Genomic DNA, 21,744 nt, shown 5'->3' on the forward strand with positions numbered 1-21,744 from the left:
TAACTACAAATTCATAATTTCTATTTAACAATAAAATAGTGATAAATAACCCATTGATCATAAATATAACATATTAGCCGTTACTAAAACATTCATTTTAATGATGATCTGCTGCTTTGATCAACACTGGTTTTAAAAAGTAAAAAAGCAAATTTCCTTTCAGATCAATGAAATAGTAGGGAGTGGCTAATTCAGTATAAAATGGTGTGAAATTGTTTTACATATTAATCCTCACATTAATCATTATGTCAAATAAGTTCTGTGAAATTATGACACAACTCTGATTGTGCACAAGTCAAAGCTGCTTGCATGTACAGTAAATGCAAACAAGAAAGTTTAACAAACTGAGTGTTTGCAATTGAATACATTTAAAGCATTTTAAATTAATTCAGTAAGAACCACCCTCCACATCACAACCACAATAAAAATACTAATACAAAATTTAATTTTAAATAATTTGTTCCACATAAAATGGGGACCAGTTTAAAAACACAAAATATTTTTTTTAAATACACCCCAAAAAAATATTTCAGCCTTTTTTTTTTTTATTTATTTATTTTTTTATTTATTTATGCATTTCAATGTCATAACAAAATTCCATCAAAAAAAGTTGTATTATTTTAATTTTATTAAAGATTACGCAATTTGATCTGATGGAATTTTGTTATGAAATTAAAATGTGAAAACTTCAAAAAAAACTTTTTTTGAGTGCATGCATGTTTATGCACATGAAACAATGAAGACACTTTATAAACATTTAAAATACACAAAGTTTTTCAATGGGGACATTCTTTATTTCTCTTTACACAATTTTATTCTAAATACTGACAATGTTTTCCCTTCGTTGTGAGCTCTACATGTTATCCCTGTAATAAAAAAATAAATTCAAATTGTGGCCATTATTATTTATTCTTTTCCCTATCATTCCATTAAGCCTTCAGGGAAACGAAAGTCCAGCAGACAACATGAGTATCACAAGTAAATCAACAAATCAAAATTGACATCTATAAAACCTAAAAGAGTCAAAATACAAAACCTCTTTTTAAAAAAAAACACATCACCTTATAAAACCCAAATAAAAGAGGTTTATTCCTTATAAAAGCCAATGTCTACTTTTCTCATTTGTCTCAAAGAATCGAAAAACCCTGAGCATTTGCATTTGATTAACAGTCAGGTTTTGTCTGAGAAGACTTTTCTAATTAATGAGCTGGAATTATTCAGTTCACTGCATGTAAACAAATGAGTTTGCTTTGTGTAGTACAGTGTTCACAGTGCAGTTTGAAGTAACATTTAGTTGCGCATACCCTTGACTAACACCATGACAACTATCAGACCAAGGCAGAGAGTCGACAGGCTCTCGTTTGATCGCGTGCAAGAGATTTTGACTTCTTAACTCATAAGTCAACCTGATGTCTTGCTGCATGCAGTTTTTATGATCAACAGAGGCATTTGTAAACACATATCCATCTTGATTGCTAATTACAGAGTCAAAGTGATTCAGGTCTTTGTTCAGGACGCACTTAAGAGGTTTGCTCACTCCTGTGTAGAGATACTTGTGCTGTCTATTTATAGGAGGACTTATGGTGGCTTTGCCCCTTTGACGTGAGGTGTAGTGGTCATAGTATTCAGCTTCTGTTTTCACCTGTAGATATTCAGAAAATGTCGTATTGTGGCGCCAGAGCATCCCGTACGCATTACTCCCGTTTTCAGAGTCTGAATCTTGTTCGGTCTTAATTGCCGCTTCGGGGCGTAGCATGTTGTAACATTCATTCTGCATTGTGTACCTTCTCTCTCCCTTCCCATTAACACAATAACTCTCCACCTCATTGTTGCCACAGAGTTTCTGCGTGTCTATGCTGTAACCCGGGGAAATTCTTAACTTTCTGGAATGGCCGTGTTTGTAGAAGCTTCCGGGAAGGTCGTTTTCACCGGGTCCTGTCTGTGAGACAGCAGGACAGCGGGCATCTGAGGGAACATCCACGGCCTGTAGTCTAGAACTACCCAAAGGGGAAACACAGAAGCTGAGCGGATCCTCTTGAGTTTTGCAGCTTTCTCCTCTGTATCTCCTATTGGCCAGAGCTGACCAGGGACCATCAGGACAGGAAGTGCTGGACCAGTTATGACGAAGTAAGTCTCCATTATCATGTGAGCCATGAGAAACACGGTGCCTCTTCTCACTGCAAGAAGAAAAAATGTAACTGATTAAATGATATCCACCCTCATCTGAGACCCTTCAAATACAAATTGTCTTGTGTGCATCTTTGTGCCCCTTACAAAAAAGTTCAAAATTGTTTTTAGGAGATAGTAAAATGGTAATACCATGGTGTTCTTTGAAGTAGTGGTATCATGTTAATTCTGAGTTTGATTCATGCATTGATAATCATTCATTTTTTACCTGATACTGTATTAAGCATTATGCACTTTTTTTTTTTTCATTTGTTTCACATCAGAAGGGGACCAGTTTAATTAAACAAATTATTTTTGACATAAATGCATATTTCTGCACATGCTTTCCCTACTAGATTGTTCATTTTTAGCAGCAAGAAAACTGATTAGTTGTCAAAAAAGAATGACTTTTATGACACTGTATTTTTACCGGCAATACATGCCATTTGTGATCAGAATTTTGTGATCAAAAGCTATTGCTAAAAGCTATTTAATGACCAAGGTTCCGGCACAGTACTTTTTGTAAGGGTTCTGGCATGCAATTTCTTCAAATACATTTTACTGCATTTCAATTTAACATTACTTCATTATTTTTTATGGCAATTGATATTACAAAAAAATGCTCCACATTGCATGATGTGTAATGAAGTAAAAACATAATGCTCTATTTTAAATCTCTCATAATTCCACAAACTCTTAAATAGGCAAAGAAGCAGGAAGAGAGACAGATACCTGCTGAGAGATGTTTTGTGTTTGCTCTTTATCATCATGCTCTTCATCTTGATTTCAGTGATGGAGGGTAGGACCAGAGGAATGGCCACACAGAACAGAGCGAGCTGAGGTGGCAGGAGAGCTCCAGAGTCCGTCTTCCTCCTCTGACCCAGCAGGAACTTCAGACGGCCCTGAAACTGCATGCTCTTCAGGACAGGAGCAAATCAAAGAGAGTTAATGGAAATTTAAGGAAAGAGTACATGGCTTTCTGTAAGTATAGATGCACAGTTGTGAGTAGTAGGGCCAGGGTGGGAATTTTGGTAGGGTTTGGGGAGGTCAAGGTTTGAACCTTAAGGGATAGTTCACCAAAAAATGAAAAGGGGGCATAAAAGTAATCCAAAAGACTCCAGTGGTTAAATCCATATCTTCTGAACAATATGATAGGTGTGGGTGAGAAAAACTTCAATAATGAATTCCTTTTTTACTATCAATATCCACCTTTGTCCAGCCCCAACTAGCTGAATGTGGAAGTGAAAGTGAAAGTGTAGATTTACAGTTAAAAAAGAACTTAAATATTGATTTGTTTCTCACCCACACCTTTCACATCGTTTCAGAAGATATAGATTTAACCGCTGGAGTCGTATTGATTACTTCTATACTGTATTTTGGACCTTCAAAGTTCTGGTCACCCTTCATGTGCATTGTGAGGACCAAAAGAGCTGAAATATTCTTTTAAAAATCTTCGTTACTGTTTTGCAGAAGAAAGAAAGTCATACACATCTGGGATGGCATGAAGGTGAGTAAATGATGAGAGAATTTTCATTTTTGGGTGAACTATCCCTTCAAGTTTTAAAAGTTAAAAAGTTGACACTCCCTCAAAAGTCGCTGTATAATTTGTACACTGTAGGACCATGGAACTGAAATTTGTAGAATATTTTGTGTGTGATGTCATAACTGACCAAGAAGCCAGAGGTGGTGTCCAGCAGGCAGCGGACTCGAGTGAGGAAGCACCGCGTGAGGAATGGAGACAATTCAGGAGGAACTCCATCAGGCTGCTGAGTGCTGAACAGATGGCCCATCACAACATCCTCATCTACTGCAACACAAACACACACACAAACACAAACACACACACAAACAAAACTGACTAGAAAGTGTTATGACAGTTTCTCCCATTTACTTTAAAGGGATAGTTCACCCAAAAAGGAAAATTCTCTCATCATTTACACAACCTCATGTCATCCCAGATGTGTATTACTTTATTTCTTCTGCAGAACACAACCAAAGATGTTAAGTAGAATATCTCAGCACTGTAGGTCCATACAATGCAAGTGAATGGTGACCAGAACTTTGAACTCCAGTGGTTTAATTCTTGTCTTCTGAAGTGATCAAAGGACCAAAATATAACTCCTTTTTTACTTTAAATTCAGATATCAGCAGTCTCCTTTGTGATCATGATTTCAAGCTTGAATACACTTTCTAGTGTCATCTAGTGCTCTGTGCATGTGTCAAGCACTAGGAAATTTAATCAAGCTTTAAATGATGATCGTGTCTCACCCAGAATCAAATAGATCGCTTCAGAAGACATGGAAGACATTAAAGCACTGGAGTTTTATGGATTACTTTTATGCTGCCTTTATGTGCTTTTTGTAGCCCTTCACTTGTACTGTATTGATCTACAGAGCTGAAATATCCTTTTAAACATCTTTGTTTGTGTTCTGCAGAAGATAGAAAGTCATGCACATCTGGGATGGCATGAGGGTGAGTAACTGATGAGAGAATTTTAATTTTTGAGTTAACTATTCCTTTAAGGATTCTGCATTATGTTAATTCTGTTATCATCTACTTACCCTTGTGTTACTGGAACACAAAAGTGCATCGTGACCACATGCTGTCAATCTCCAAAAAGGACAAAAATGCACTATGAAGGTACCCCAGAAGTTGTCCATTTGACCTGTGAGCTATATTTCAAGTCTTCTACAGCCAAAAGGCAAGATTTGCAGTAAATAGCTAATTTAAATGTCAGTCTGTTCATCACACGAAGTTATCATATGCCTTTAGAAGGCTCTCAATATAATGCAAAATAGACTATTTTTGGCACTTTTGTGTCCTTTTTGAGCTTAACAGCAACTGGTCACCATCTATATTCATTTTATGAAAAAGAGCAGCCTGAACATTCTGCTAAATAACACCTTTTGTGTTACAAAAGGAATCAGCTTGTATGGGGTTCAAGTGACATGTCACCATTTTTGGGTGAATTATCGCTAAAATGTATGTATAGTATGTTACATTGTGCTGCCAGACAGAAATATTTTCTAAAGTAACTTATTGTTATTGTTTACAATGTTTGTTCCATGACAATTAGTATTAACTTCAGTTTAATCAGTAGGAAGGAACAGTAAATAATCTATTTCTTTGTCATCTCCCCCCCTCCACAGTGTCAAATGGGGTTAATGGTAATTATACACACACCAGCTCTCTGGGCAGCGTGGGGCTCCTGCTGGCTGGGGTTCATCGCCCAGTGAAGCTGTCTCCTGAACTCATGTCGCTCCTCCACATGGATATAATCAAAGATGTTCTGGTGCATCACATCCGTCTGCCAAACAGGGTCACGCACACAAAACAAGAAAGTGTTTATTTCAGAAGTGCTTTAGGTCTCGCATCAGCGTATCCTTTGTGTTTGGCCACTGCGTTGACCTCTGCACTTAACCCGTACACAGATGGATGAACGGCACACAATGGCCTAACGCTCGAGGTCTGAAGGTCAACACCACAAGTGAGAGACCCACAGAGTTACATGACCCTATACTAGAATGACCAACCCCACTAAAGTACATTCAAGAATTCAGTGGCGCCAAAGCTGGTTTGATATTGCGTTGCATTAGATAAAACATCAAACCAAGTGGCATTTATGTCCAAGAAAGATGACTTAATTTTTAGGTGAACTATCCCTTTAATTGGCACTCAGAATCTTCCATCCTTTGGTCTGTGTTCTCATGTACAATGTGTGCTTGAACCCACAAATCTCTCTTCACAGTGGAGTTTTGTTTGTTGCGTGACGCCAGGGCTGCTTGCATGCGGACAGACGTGACTATAAACTGATGAAAAACAAAACAAAAGCCTGAAATGGCAGCCCACAAGGACAAAACCACTGTTCATAAATGACAAACTTTCCTTAAAGTATTCAGCTTTCCCTTTATTTTCTCGCCTGGGACATACACGGCTTTTAAACACACTTTCAGTGCACACCAGTGCCAATGAAGTTTCTGTTTCCAACAAATTTGCTGGTTAGACGAGCAGTTTTAGGGTGAATCTCATGAAACCTGTCAAGAACATGTCTGATCATATTTCACTCCAAGATAAAAAATTAAATTAACATTGATACTTTGCTAAAAGAAAATCAAGGAAATCAAGATTTTTTGTTGTTGTTTAGAACAGGGCCTTTCCCACTGTCGGTACTAAAGCCCGTTTTAGGTACTTTTCCCCGGGACTAGTGCTTTTTGTTGCTTTCAAACTGAACTATAGTTCCTCGAAGCCGTTTTAGGGGACATTTTTAGCTCATACTCCGGGATAGATACTTTTCAGGCGTATAGGTACTGTGGGACTGTGGAAGGTGCTGCAGCCTGTGATTGGTCAAAAACCTGCATTAAAGGAGAGGGGATCCACAGCCACCATTAGTAAACAAATTAGCTGCTAGCCTGCTACTCAGAGTATTGCACTAATTTTACAATTCCCTTAACAGAAATAACATATAACAAACAACAAGAATCACCCATTTCGCATATATGTGTATGTGTGTGTGACTTCATTGGGAGACACGCTTTGAGTTTTCATCGCAGCTGTTCTGTGTGACTATAAAGGAAATAAAGTGATTTCTGGATTAGTACATCAACTTTTTCCTGGGATGACAGCTATAAATAATCAGATGTTTATCGAGAGTAGGTAACTGTGCTTTATTATACACCAAACTGCATTAAATCTAGTTTACATGAGGGAAGTATTGTGTGCGTGCCTGTTACTGCGTGGTTAACTTGCATCAAGACGTCTTTTTAAGTCAATGAGTGAGTATTTCAGAACAATAATTTATGTTGAGTCATAAAAGCCTTTATTTAAAAATAATGTGTTGATAAATAGGTTTATAGTGCATTTTCAACATGTTGTCTGCTGAGTTCAGCATGTGTTGCGTGGTTAAAGCACGCTTTCGCTGTCTCGTCTCATCTCTCACTCCGGCTGCAGCACGGAGCACCGCACGCACGCATCGTGAGTCAAGTTTAAACTGTAACCTGAAGACACGTGCTGCGTCCGAAAACTGGAAAATGCTGCCTTCGGAGGCTGTATAAAGATGGATGAAGGTAGGATGAAATAAGGTGCTTTTTAAACTGTTCAAAGAGCTCCATTCATCCAAAAACACTGCTGTTTAAACCATTAACAGATAAGGTAGCTGCCTACGCTTTCTTATGTTGCTGATTTTGTTGCTGTTGTTGTTGCTGTTGAAACGCACATGCAAATAGTGGCAGAATAAAAATGGCTGATACTAGATGACGTCACAACGGTGGTTACTTTTGTGAATGTGAATGAAAGAAAAGTCTCCATGGGTGTTCCGTTCCTCGTTAGAGTTCTCATCTAGAAAGTTACTGAGGGAAAAGTACCAGGACTGTAGGTGGGAAAGGACCTATTATGACACTATTTTCATGACAATTAAACACCCCGTCCCAAATTCTCAATACCATAATGCAAACACAATAATGACATATTATTTCAATTGTACAGTATACATTATTGTACTTTGTACATTCAATTATTTTAAATTCAACATGATCACACTGGAAGTCGGCATGTTGCTTCCGATTCTTCTGGTACCCTAGGACTGGCCACATTATGCCGACTCACTGACCATCTCCAATCAGACATGTTTGCATCAGCTCCAGTGTGTTTACTTTCCCCTGTGGTGCAACTGGAAGCAAGTTGCGTCAATGGTGTGGAAAACCTGGGTTTGGATCCCACATTGAAATTGTGTTAGCATAATCAGTAACTAGTGCAATTCAGACGTTGCATTTTTCGCACTAACATTACATTTTTACTCCACTGATGGTTAGGTTTAGGTTTGGGGTTTGGGCTGGGAGGTACAGTTTATAAAATATGTATTCCTCTTCACTGTATTATAGCCAATACAGCTGAAAACAACTCGCTTCAAAACTTGTTTTTGGTGCCCTTCTGTGGACATTTCACCCCCAAAAATGGAGCTCACACAAGCCCACACATCAAACAGTACTTACTGCTTTGGCAACTGGGGGCAGTGTTTCACATTTCGGTAAGCACTGATTTCACTGTAAGATCAGTCTGTGTAAAAATTACTGTATTACATTAATAACGATCACCACTGAGAATTATGGGAATTACAAAAAACTCCTAAAACATCCACACAGATTATGGTAATAAGAATATGGGGAGAAAATGTGTTTAATTCCCATGAAAATAAACTTTTTCTTTACACAAAATATCTATCCCCCCCATTGTGAGGTGAAATGTGACACATGTTTTCATGAGATTCACCCTTTAATGTTTGCAGTAGAAACTTCAAAGGCTGTGAAAAACTCTTAAAATGAACTGAGGGGTGAACAGAGGGGACTATAATTACACATCTTGGTAGAAGAGGCTGAAAACATGACAATCTTCTGTATTTTCCACACTCAATCACAGTCAGCTTGGGCAATTCTTGTACAACCACACATGATTTTGGAATGACTTTCAAGGCAATCATCAAAAATAGCAATCCAGGGTCACATAATGGATTTCTAGATATTTGTTATTCACAAAACATTTATTGGAAGTCAAACTGTAATCAATTATACACATATGACAATCAGGTTGGCATTGGATTGTAATTTACTTCACAGTGAAATGACAGCTGTGCAATAAAACAGCACTTGCCTTTTGATAAAAAAGTAATATTTAAGGGTAGTGAATCTTCACAGCAGGATGGACAAAACTATCTCTGCTTTTAACTAAACTAAACGTTTAACACAACATTTAACTAAACTAAATTTCACCATGCTAAGTCTTTGACGTCAACATTAAATAAAAATTGACATAATTTACTTTGCAAATAATTTTTGATAAATATCTCTGAAATGACTAGTGTTTTTCCTTTTCAGCCTTACTTTCCTTATTTTTCACCCCGTCTCCACTGAGTACCTATCACTTAGAAACCACAATCCAGTCAGCTCCCAATTCAAACTTGAATGTTTTCCTCACCACTACAGTACACCACAATTATTATTACACTGACATATTCCAATAAAACACAGTCACTTTATTTGACTTCCACTGTTCTATATTCAAGATGTGACAACTGTTACATTTAAGTGATATATTTTCCATTAAAAAAGTGAATATGTAGAAATAGAAAAAAGTAGAGTATTCTGAACATGCGAACAAGTTACATGACATTTTAAAATTATTTTAGTTTTTCTGTGTTTTGATTTTATGTTTAAAGGTTACCTGATGAAATCCCAAGCAGTCGACAATAGTGGATGATGCGTAGAAAATAATGCCATCTGTGCCCACGACCAGAGCAAATCCATGTAGAGACTATTAAAAAACAAAGATGGATTATTGCAGGTCCACTTGGCACATACAAATCTCCTCTGAAGTATCGAAATTGGAATGTCATGTCACAAAAATTGAATGTGAAAACACTTTTAATACTGAAATCATTTGTCAAATAACCAAAGAAAAAATATAGATAGTTCAACACCACCACATGTACCCATTTCCTCTAAATCTTACCATGGTCAATAAACTGTGAAATAATAATAATAATATTAATAATAATAATAATTAGACAGCTACTTTTAATTACACAACTGCTTAAATTTGAGAACAACAGATTAGAACTGAATTACAACAACTAGTGACAAGCCCACTTCAGTCACCTGTAGCAGAAGGTCACTCTCCATGACACGGGACAGAATCTGTTCTGGATTTAAGGCATCACTGCTGTGATTCTGTTTCTCTTGGACTGCTGTGTGGAAAGGGAGCACATGAGAGAGAGAAAGAGAGAGGGGGGTTTCATGAACTTATTAACAAAATGTATACATGAAATAGTGCTGCAGGATAATCCAGTTCTTTGAAACAATCTGGATTACTGCATATATTAATCCTAAAATATGTAAACCACAACCATAAAAAAAAAAAAAAAAGTTTATTTAATGGCCATAACCTCAGCTGAACTTGAAGCTGCTACCAAAGCAATAAGCCATGAGAGTCAATGCATTACATTTTATTTTTTTTTTATTGCCAACAGCAATAAAATAAATGGCACTATGTTCATTAAATAAAAGTAACAGGAATTCTGGCAAATAACATAGCTCATTAGCTGTTTGATTGTTACATTGCTTAGCAATCATAAAGTCCATTCCGAATGAATGATTGCCACATTAATAGAGTTCATCAGAATTCAGAGGTGCACAGGTCCGCATATATATCAGAGATTTTACAATGGCTTTAAACATGGCTCATAAAATCATATTTTAGAAATGGAACTGTGCAACAAATTCATCATTAATTTGCCCTTATAAAACAAACTTTCCAAAGTCCCACCCTACAGAATGCACAGAGTTCAAGAATGTCTAAGTGAATTATTGTTTAATATGTATGCCTTTATACACCCAGTTAGCATTTTTCTTTCTCCTTTAACACTCTGAGATAAACTGGCTATCCAAACAGACATTATTCACAGTAGTGCCATCTTTGATTTTTGAAGTGAATGAAAATGAGGCTTTAAGGGATAGACTTACCATCTCTTCAATGCAACATTTTCTCTTAGAATGAACCTTACTATAATAACATTTCTGCAAACTGAGTTTTGCGTACCATGTTCTACGTTTCGTAGCAGTTTTCTGGTGAAATTAAGACTAGACGTGCTGCAACAACTGTGCGTTTTATTCACTTTTACACAAATCACGTCTACAATGGCTGATTATGATTTTATAAACACTTATTTTTTGCTCTGTTACTGACATACTGCTATGTTGTGATATCGAAACACTTTTACTCTAATGCATCATTTAGGCCAGACCTATCTACATATATACACATATTCCAATGTGATTAGCTTGCGCAGGAACTCACCTTATAGAGTGTTGGACTTGTTAGACTCAGAACACAGAGGCTTGAGTCTAGCCAAGCACGCAAGCTGACACGTAATAACGTGGTTACTTCCGAAAATTTGCTTTTATATCGCATTTGCTTTTTTTGGACACTATCAATTATGTCTAGGTGTTGGTTTAGAGAAAGGTTGTCCGTTTGGTTTACGACTCATTTGCTTTCTGTACACTATTGGTTAGGTTTAGGTTAAAGTTTTAGGTTAGGGAAGTAAGTTTTACCCATGAAAACCTCTACCTAACATTCACCTTCAAAACCTCATCTGATTACGACAATATTTAACTCGCTTTTGGCGCCCCTTGCTGGACATTTCACTGAGAAACTGCAGCAAAACTTGTAATGAAGGTTGTCATTTCGTTATGCAAAAATGTTGCCATGGTGACTTAATTTCCATGAGAACAGGCTGCTTCAATGGCACACATGGAACAAAGCTGTATAAAGCACCTAGATCACATCTGTTTTTTCACAACTCATGTTGTCTGGAGTTCTTTGTATACTGGATGTTCATGGAAAGACATTTTTTCAATATTCTGTCCGCAGAACGATCCAAAAACACTTTAAATTAAAGTACAGCCCATTGAAGAGACTGTACATCTATCCCTCACATCCTCGTTGTCATTCCCGTCAAAAAACAAAGATGCAGCTGCTATGATTAAGGTCTATTAAGAGAACCAGTGCACACATCCAACATATATTGACAGCCCCTGTTCATGCCCAGCAGGCCACTAAACAACACTTTGAACCTACACAACACTGTATGTCCTCAGCTGGTCAGGCTACATTTCACTTTAATAAGAGACAATCAGGCAGATCATCACTTTACATTCCCCATCTGCTCTGAGTCAGTCCATTTTGGATGAGTTCTTCTAGTTTCACGATTAGTTAAGAATGACTGCAAAATAACTGGAAGAATGAGTGCAAGTCTTTATTGTGTCAGCCAAAATACCCTTCTTTGTTAGCTGTGCTAATCCAAAATGGGTGAGATAAAAATCATAAGCAGTATCATATGAAGCATTTCCATTTTAGTTTTTTTTTTAAGCTTCTTAAGTTAAGCATTTATGTGGGCACTTATAGTAAAACATTGGATGATAAAAGTGAATAAGATTCCACATCAAACAGACCGAGCAGAGATACTCAGTGATGTTTGCATAATATAGCATGCATATAATCTGGATCTAAAACAGATTTGTTTTGATTCGTTTTCCTCAAAGCAGCTATTCTAAATGTACATACTGTAAGGATAAACTTTACACCGTGTAGCTCTCTAGAGCACCCTCTTCTGGAGAAGACTGCATTCTCTTTCCGTTCTATTGATAGTAATGCACATCTAATTACCCAGAGTTACACCCTTTCTCTCTCTCTCTCTCTCTTCCATCTTAAACCATCATCATGCAAGCCAGAGGCGTTGTGCACTGAAGGGTGGTGGGGGTGGGGGGGGATGAAGCATGAGAATACATGTGAGAATACATGTAAACCCTGGACTGAACCGGGTGGGGCGAATGAAGCATGAACTTTCTTTCGTTACACAAAGAATCAATAGAGTACCATTTCTGCTGTGATATCAAAACTGATATTAAGAATCATGACATTTTACTGGTGCTGGAATTGAATAATGAAATGTTGGTATTACGTGACAACTCTACTAGGTAGATCACTGGGATTTGGAACAGAGTGTGTGTGTGTGTGTGTGCGCGCACGTCTGTCACTCCTCTCACTCGTCTATCAAGGCCTAAACATGTCAGGTTAAAAGTCTATCAACCTGATTTATTTATGACATTCACCTAATACACACACTATTGTACACAAGAAATACAATAAAACCTACATATTGTGTTAACCTTTGCAAATGCATTAGGTATCATGAACTAACAAAGCACAATATTTTTAACAGCATTTATTCATTTTAGGATTTTTCTAGAATTGTAAAACTCATTGTTAGTTCATAATGCATTAACTAATATTTATGTATAAAACATTTAGTTTTACAAATGGGTAACACTATACAAAAAGGTTGTATTTATTTACATTAGTAAATGCATTAGGTATCATGAACCAGGAATTAACAATATTTTAACAGCATTTATTAATCTTGGTTAATTTACAAAAATATAATTGCATATTGTTAGTTAATGTTAAGTTCGCAATGCATTAACTAATGTTAAAATAAACAACTTCTAATTAAAAAAAATTATTTAGGGTCATTGACAAATAAGGTTGTCCGAGATGTTAAAAATAAGAATTCTTTTAAAAATCTAGTTTAAAACACTTGTGTTGAGTTCTTAGAAATGTAATATGTGTGTCAAATTTGGTTTCATACATTTTTTTAAAAACCTTTCTAGCATTTTCTATAAAATAATGATTTAATGATGTTAAAAATGTCATGTGGTGTAAGTATCAAGTAAAAAGTATTCAAATACTTTCCTTGCACCTTGAATCCATGAGAGTACAAACAACAAATCATTCATTTCAAAAATGTTTTCAAACACATTTTTTCAAGGTAAAAAGTTTTTTTTTTTTTTTTTAATTTTTATGAATATCACAAATGTGCTTTTTCATAAAAATGTCAAAATATCAAATTTATTTATTTGTTTATTTTTATTTCACACGTAGTCTGGAGGGTCTAAAGGGGTCCTCTCTGTTTTATGGTTTGTCAACATTAACAACAAAATGTCTTCCTGCATGTTGGTTACACCGCATGAATTTGGTGGACAAAAGTGTTTTATCAATCATTTTAATCATTTTAAAACAGTTGTTTCACTGCTTATTTCCTTTTAAGAAATATTTACCAAAAATTATTTTGCACTACTGATGCCAACATTTCCTTGTCAAGAATTTCAGCTTTTAATGAGACTTTTTTGTTGTTGTAATGTCTCTGGACGGTTACACCACATGACATTTTTGACATTAAGCACCAGAAAAAAAAATATCAAAATGAATTTAAACTAAGAAATGTAATTAATTAAGTAATTGTCTTGTGAGAATTGCATTTTATATGTACTTTTGAAACGTCATTGACTTATTAGTATTAGTTGAAATTTCCATTAACCAAAGAAAAATAACTGTTCATTGTTAGTTCATGTTAACTATTATAATTGTATTTATTTATCACACATTATACATTTGCACATATACAGTGAAATTCTTTTTTTTTTTTTTTTCACATATCCCAGCTAAGCTGGGGTCAGAGTGCAGGGTCAGCCATGATACAGCACCCCTGGAGCAGATAGGGTCAAGGGCCTTGCTCAAGGGCCCAACAGTACTGAGGCTTGAACCCCCAATCTTCTGATCAGTAACCCAGAGCCTTAACCGCTGAGCCACCACTGCCCCACCACTGCCCCAACTAGTGTAGTTAAGCAATGTTAATGAATGAGTTGAAATTACTTGTTTGTTTGTTTTTAGCACCATGCCAGCTTCTGTGGCTATTTTCATGGCAAAATCCAGGTAAAAATATGAAAACAGGTCAAATAACTAAAACCTATTTAAGATGTTTAAAATCCTGTTTGTTAAAATTAACATTAAACAAGATTTATAAATGCTGAAAAAGCACTGTTTATTGTTAGTTCATGCTAACTAAAATGTTAACGAATACAACCTTACTGTAAAGTGTTGCCTTAAAATGTGTGTTGAAATTTACATTAACCTTAAGATTAGTAAGTGCTGCAAAAGTGTTTCACTAACGAATACAAGCTTATTGTTAAGTGTTACCTATATTTTGTCATTCAAACACAAAACTGGCTCAGAGTTCAAAACATGAGGAAAATCAGGCTTACTCTTGATTATCTCTCTCTGAGGACTCATTCTCCATTCACTCACTTTACATCCTCTGCCAAACAAGCCCAAATGTACAGGTGCGGTGTTTCCCATTAATTACCTAGACTGTGGTGGCTCACTAATTTGTCCCGCCACAGTTTCATAATGAACCGAAAATATTTGTACACTTCTCATAATTACATAAAAGGTCTCTAACATTGTGTTTTGCGCCGTTGCTTTGGAAAAGCATCTCTTACTCCCATTCAGTCAGGTATATTTATATTTCTTTATGGATGGTATATTTATATTTATTTATATCATTGGTAGATCTTGCTGCAATAACATGATAAAAAAGTAGATCACATTCCATAGAACTATGAGCATCCCTGCTGTAAATGATGGCGATGGAGGCTTTTCTTTATTTGACTACCATACGTAACATAAAATAATCCTCATACGACAACAGCATCCTCCCCTACCCAGTGCAGTTTACATTTCTGTCGCAGAGAATTGAGTTGATTGCATAGGTACACTATTATGTTGGGCATCGGTCATAATTTTAGAAAATATACAACAAAAACCTTGACATGTTACTTGAGCATGTAACATAAATATCCTTTTTTCTCTCCGGACAAGTAACTTTTTTACTCGGACAAGTGAATGACCAATTTACTTATCTGGAGGACAAGCACATGACAATGCTTAATGTCAAGCCCTGGCTCAAATGTATGCTCAAGTCGATTTTGTGTTTTGACAATTTTTTTAACTGCATGAAACTCGTTTATGCTTTGTGGGTGTGACTTTTTTGCTGTGTCGTCACCATTCATATCTATACAACCAATGTGTTTATGATTAAATTACTACTAGAGCACAAAATTGTTTACAAGAGCACAAAGTTCTTCATAGATTTAGCCTCTTAATTTTGCTCTCAAAGTGCACCAGATTGATGCATTTCACTTTAAAATGTACACATTTTTCTTATGGGGGAGCATGCCCCCAGACCCCACTAGAGGGTCCAAGATCCACCCACCACAGTCTCATAAAATCCTAAGGGTAACACTGCAGGTGGATGGGCTCCTCTTCACAAAATGTCTTCCCATATGGCAGAAAACGCCTTTTAAAAGCAGCCCATTTCACCGCTGGCTTGTTTTGATGAGGGGATGGAAATAAAAACCAGATCTGCTCTTGACAATTGAGGTTAAATTTACGAGCAGATGTGTGTTTATGTGCTGGATAAATTCCATAGTGAGGAATGGACTCTGTTTTGCTCTTTTCCCCCCAGTTTTAACATTGTTCCTCATTCAGAGTTTAAGAATACAAAACCTTTGTAAAATGCAAGTACAGCGCAAACGGCCAAACAAATTAAACATCAGGGAAGGTATAATATCATTTAAGTGGGAATTCATTCATGCAGGTTTAATCACAGAGCTGAAAATATGATTAATTTCTGAGAAGGTGGCATCTTCTCTTTTTGACAGTTTCAAGGTTTTCATTCATCCAGGTCATCGCAAAAAGAAGCCACTTGGATGAATAGCCAAACATCTTTTACAAACTGACCATGTCCAGTTGTAATCAAGTAAGTAGTATACAAAATGACTTACAGGACACTTATTACAGGGACAATCACCAAGGAAAAACCTGAGGTTTAGTGTCTAGATCAAGAACAAAACAGCTGTTTCGAGGAGTCTTTATTTCATATGAGTTTACGTCATTTTAAACATACAGTATATATCAAATACTATTCATTGCTTTAGATGCAATAATAACTTTAAACAAATAATTTCACCGTCAACCCAATCAGATTCACAAAGAAACTACACAACTGAACATTCTTAACCTTTGAGATTCAAAAGCAAATTGTGAAGTCTTATCAAGAAGTACAATTTCTCCGTGACTTCGTAGAAACACTTAAAAGTTCAAATTAAAAGTTACATTTCATTCCATTTGTGCTTTTTTCTCAGAACAGAAAAGATTGTTTAAAACACTTGACCTTAAAAAAATTTATTTAATTTACTATAAATACATTTAAAAAAAGTTATTTTAGAATCCTTTGTACCCAGAGTCAAAAACACAGAACATTTAAGAAAGAATGAACTCATTAAGATTTCTTTAGCCCTCTCAAATAGGTAAAACACATTTATAGCCTTGGATGCATAACATACATTCACATTTATTTGTGTGCGTGTGCGTGTGTGTGTGTGTGTGTGTGTGTGTGTGTGTGTGTGCTGTGAAGAGTAGGGGAAAGGAGGAGGAGTATGGCTTACAGTAGGCTCATTTGTGCATTGCTGGTCTCCTGCGCTCTGATGGATAGATCGTTTTCACTGGCGTCCCTCTGAGGTCAAAGCCTGATGTACTACAGTCACGCAAACCCAGCTTTACTACAGTCTCTTAAAGGGCCAGCGCTTAAACACTGCTGAATCAAATCTGACCTACAACAGACTGTTCTACACTGTATAAAATGCTGGTTAGAAAATAGGAAAAAATTAAGTTCATGCTTACAGGAATCTATCCATTTATATATCCATCCATCTATCCATCTACCCATCTATCTATATATCCGTCTATACATCCATCCATCTATCCCTCTGTCCATCCATCCATCCAACTATCTATCTGTTTGTCTCTCCATCCATCTGTCTATCTATCCACTGGTCTATCCATCTATCCAGTTGTCTGTCTGTCTATCTATCCATCAAACCATCTATCTATCCACCCAACCATTCATCCATCTACCATCTATCCATCATCTGTCTATCCATCCATCCATCCATCCATCATCCATCCATCCATTAATGAATTCATTCATTCATTCATTCATCCAGCTGTCTGTCTATCTATCCATCTGTCTATCCATCCATCTATCATCTGTCTATCTATCTATCCAGCGGTCTGTCTATCCATCCATCTATCATCTGTCTCTCCATCTATCCATCCAACTATCATCTGTCCATCAATCCATCCATCCATCCATCCATCCATCATCTGTCTATCCACCCTTCCACCCATCTATCTACCTATTCATTAATTAATTCATTCATTTAGTCATCTGTTTATCTTCATGTCGATCCTCTATCAATCCATCCATCAATCTATCCATCCATCAATCTGTCATTTTTCCATCAATCTATGCATCAATCTACTGTATAAATCTGTTTTTATCCATTCAATTATCCACACTTCTGTCCATTTCAACCATCCATCCATCAATCTATGTATCTATGTTTTTATCCATTCATTCATCCATCCATCCATCCATTAAACCATCCATCCATCCAATGATTCATCCTTCAGCCATCACCTGATTCACATTACACGAACAGTCAAAGATTCATGTCAATTTGTCTCTGGTCAATTGGTCACGTGACACAAACATACAAGACTACAACTCCAGAAACACATGCACTTCAATGGGCAGGGTTGGGAGGGTTACTTTTGAATTGTATTCCACTACAGATTACAGAATACATGCTGTAAAATGTAATTTGTAACATATTCCGTTAGATTACTCAAGGTCAGTAATGTATTCTAAATACTTTGGATTACTTCTTCAGCACTGGTAGATTTTTTTCACTTGTTTTGTCTATACAAACTCTGCCAGTACAGTAAGACAAAATACACATGTTAAAAATACATTCTCTGAAAAACCTAAATATCTTATGCAGTGTTGTTTCTAAAACAAGATAAATCAAATTGATCTTGTTTTAAAGATTTTTAGATATTTTTACAGGAAAACAATACAAAAAATATTAACAAGAATATGATTTTTGCCCTAATATCAAAGGTCTTACTAGAAAAAAGTAATTATGATCCAACATGAATTTTCTTGATAAAAATATGATCGTGTCTGGTAACGTGCATGTAAACTGGCTAGAAATAGCATTTTAGCTTAGAGCAGCAAAGGTTTATTCTTCTGCTCCAAACTTACTTCAAACTTACTTCTCTGTCTGCTCGTATGAATGTAACACATCATAAGAAAGTGTTTCACCGCTGTTCAAAAGCTCTTTGGATCATTTATATGTATAAATGTTTTCCATCTGAAAGGACTAAATATTAAATGAAACAAATGACAATAAAATGCAAAGTAATCTCTTCAGTAATCAAAATACTTTTTGAATGTAACTGTATTCTAATTACCAATGATTTAAATTGTAACTGTAGTGGAATACAGTTACTTATATTTGGTATTTTAAATACGTAATCCCGTTACATGTATTTCATTACTCCCCAACCCTGTCAATGGCAAATTATTCCACATAACCAGAGTCGATTACAATGGCTTTCCAAATTAACTTCACTCAGGGTTCACCTTATCAAACACGGGGTTTGTCGATGGGGTCAACATGTGCCTTTTGTGAACCAACGGCTCTGGCGTGAGAGAAGCTGAGTTTGGAAACTGTCTCTGCCATGAGATCATGCATTTGTCTGTTGGCACACAGCTCTGTTTGCAGTAATGTTCACAGAATGGTCTTGCTTTCTATGACTGTTGTTACACATTCATTTTTACACATGTCTGAACATTGCATGTTGATTCTAAACCTTTGCCAAATGTGGCAATGTATGACACAAAGAAAATAATAATTAGAATATGGCAATTTAAGACACAAAGCAAAGAATAAGTAGAATAAGTATAAAATGTCATGTTATTATGTACAGCGAGGTTCAAACATCCACATTGAAAATCTAGGATTCGAAATCTAACAACAACAAAGTTCTAGGATTTTGAAAAGTTTTAAATAAAGAAACATTATGATGTACAATGAATAAGACACTGTAGATTGTGCACTATTTCTTGGTCACTAATCAAATGTAAGCAGATTTGTGACATTGACCGTGTTAATCTTTCATACCAAATTTTTGATTTTCTTGGTTCCATTGAAGCACACAGGATTTTTCGAACAGTTTCAAATCATGCTGGATAACATGGATCATCAGGTTTTGCATAAACATGCTAAGCTGATGATATTATTTTTATTTTTTTTATTAAATTAGAAAAATGCAAAATGCACAGACTTTTAGAATCCCCTCTACATTACTATATCATTTTCAAATTGAGGTCTCATGCCACAGTGACTGATCATTGGTTTCCAAGCAGCATAACAGGCATGAAACACAGTTTGAAGGAAAGAGGGGGCTTGAAAGCATGCAAGGAGGAAATAAAGGATTTGCCAAAAGGACTCACCATGTCAGGCGGACATTATTGCAGTTGTCACGCAACAGAACGGAGCTTAACAGCAAACTCCTTTATGACGTATTTGGGTCATTTACCAGTCGTTCGCACGACATAACGTGTGGAGAGAGTGCTTTTTGGTTTCCAACAAATACTGCCCCTATAAATGTTGTAACTGAAGGGGTTTTGATGTAGACAATATATACACTACCGGTCAAAATCTTTGAAACACTTGACTGAAATGTTTCTCATGATCTTAAAAATCTTTTGATCTGAAGGCGTATGCTTAAATGTTTGAAATTAGTTTTGTAGACAAAAATATAATTGTGCCAACATATTAATTTATTTCATTATAAAACTAAAATTTAATAAAATTTGGAATGGATGACTTGCACCAAATAATAAAGAAAAGCAGCCAATAAGTGCCCAATATAGATGGGAACTCCTTCAATACTGCTTAAAAATCATCCCAGGGTGATACCTCAAGAAGTTGGTTGAGAAAATGTCAAGAGTACATGTCTGCAAATTCTAGGCAAAGGGTGACTACTTTGAAGATGCTAAAATATAACACAGTTTTGATTTATTTGAGATTTTGTTTAGTCACAACATAATTCCCATAGTTCCATTTATGCTATTCCATAGTTTTGATGACTTTACTATTATTCTAAATGTGAAAAAAAAAAAAAATTATAAAAAAGAATGAGTAAGTGTTTCAAAACTTTTGATCGGTAGTGTATTTCAGCTCTTCAGAAAATATTTTATGCTTTGCCTTTCATGTCAACAGAGCTGTCTGAATGGCTAAGGTGACAGAATACAGTTCAGACACAAACGAGAAACCAAATATGATCGAGGAATAATCTAAAATAAGAAAAGCACCCCTTGAAATTCTACTCCTTTACAAGCATTATGTGGGAATAAAACGGTGTTTTAAGTTAATCATATCCATGCAACGTAAATAAAGATCAAAGATGGATTTGTCCAAGGGATAACTAAGATCAGGGAATTCTCACGCAAGTGAGGGGGGGAATCATCAGTCCCTTGCAAAGACAGATGTTAGAGACTCACACACACATGAGGTTGGATGCTTGGATCATCTATCAGCTTCTAGCACAAATTCTCACAGGATGAAAACAAACGGAAGAATGCTTGTAGGACAGAAGGAATTTTCTCAATCTGCACGCAAGAAGAATTTGCCAAGTGCCTGCATAACTGTGTTCTCTGGGAGAAAATTGAATGTGATACTTGTGACGGGTTCTTTCTGCTGTTGTTCCATTTCATTTCCTAAACTATAGATTTTTTTTACATTTTTTTATTAACTGTGAACATTTATGATAAATAGCCATAGGAAATTGCTATTTCTCAATAGTTACAATGACTTTAAATGAGGAGCAAAAAGAGACTTTCAATTTTGTCTCCAAAGAAAAGATTCTAGAAATTTCACTTGTAGTGCCGGTCGGCCGATATTATCGGGCAATATTATACTTTCACCGATATATCGGTATCGGCGTATATTTTACCGATATGCGCCAATATGAAAACTTTTTTTCAGAACATATAATGCAGAAAACAATGCTTTAGAATTGGTGTCATGGCATAGTTCGTCCAGCAAAGCGTGCTCCGACTCTCATTGTTTACAGAGCTGACTCTGAACTGACCTGGCTCTGCAGACAGGGCGGAGTTAAACGGTGCGGATTTGAGCGATACCTTCTCATTAAATTGCTAACTAGTTTGTGAAATACATACTGGAAAGTTAATAAAAAATTACCCCATCATTTTATATAACT

At 36.0% G+C, this 21,744-nt stretch overlaps 1 protein-coding gene across 3 annotated transcripts in view; it reads right to left on the reverse strand.

Moving 5' to 3' along the window:
- Positions 1-653: 653 nt before the first annotated feature.
- Positions 654-21,744, reverse strand: part of LOC127441540 (uncharacterized) — a 33,937-nt gene continuing 12,846 nt past the window's right edge. Inside the window, exons 4-9 of one of the 3 annotated variants that reach the window (XM_051699084.1) lie at positions 9,813-9,898; positions 9,379-9,468; positions 5,350-5,473; positions 3,837-3,973; positions 2,899-3,083; positions 654-2,177 (exon numbers count right to left, since the gene is read on the reverse strand). In XM_051699084.1, the coding sequence (XP_051555044.1) occupies positions 1,223-2,177; positions 2,899-3,083; positions 3,837-3,973; positions 5,350-5,473; positions 9,379-9,468; positions 9,813-9,898 (1,577 nt within the window). In that variant the 3' untranslated portion in view covers positions 654-1,222. Of the gene's footprint in view, positions 2,178-2,898; positions 3,084-3,836; positions 3,974-5,349; positions 5,474-9,378; positions 9,469-9,812; positions 9,902-21,744 lie in introns of all 3 variants that reach the window. The other 2 variants (XM_051699083.1, XM_051699082.1) reach the window with 2 other exon arrangements.

Source organism: Myxocyprinus asiaticus, chromosome 5 (genome assembly GCF_019703515.2).
Source record: "Myxocyprinus asiaticus isolate MX2 ecotype Aquarium Trade chromosome 5, UBuf_Myxa_2, whole genome shotgun sequence".
Taxonomy (NCBI): domain Eukaryota; kingdom Metazoa; phylum Chordata; class Actinopteri; order Cypriniformes; family Catostomidae; genus Myxocyprinus; species Myxocyprinus asiaticus.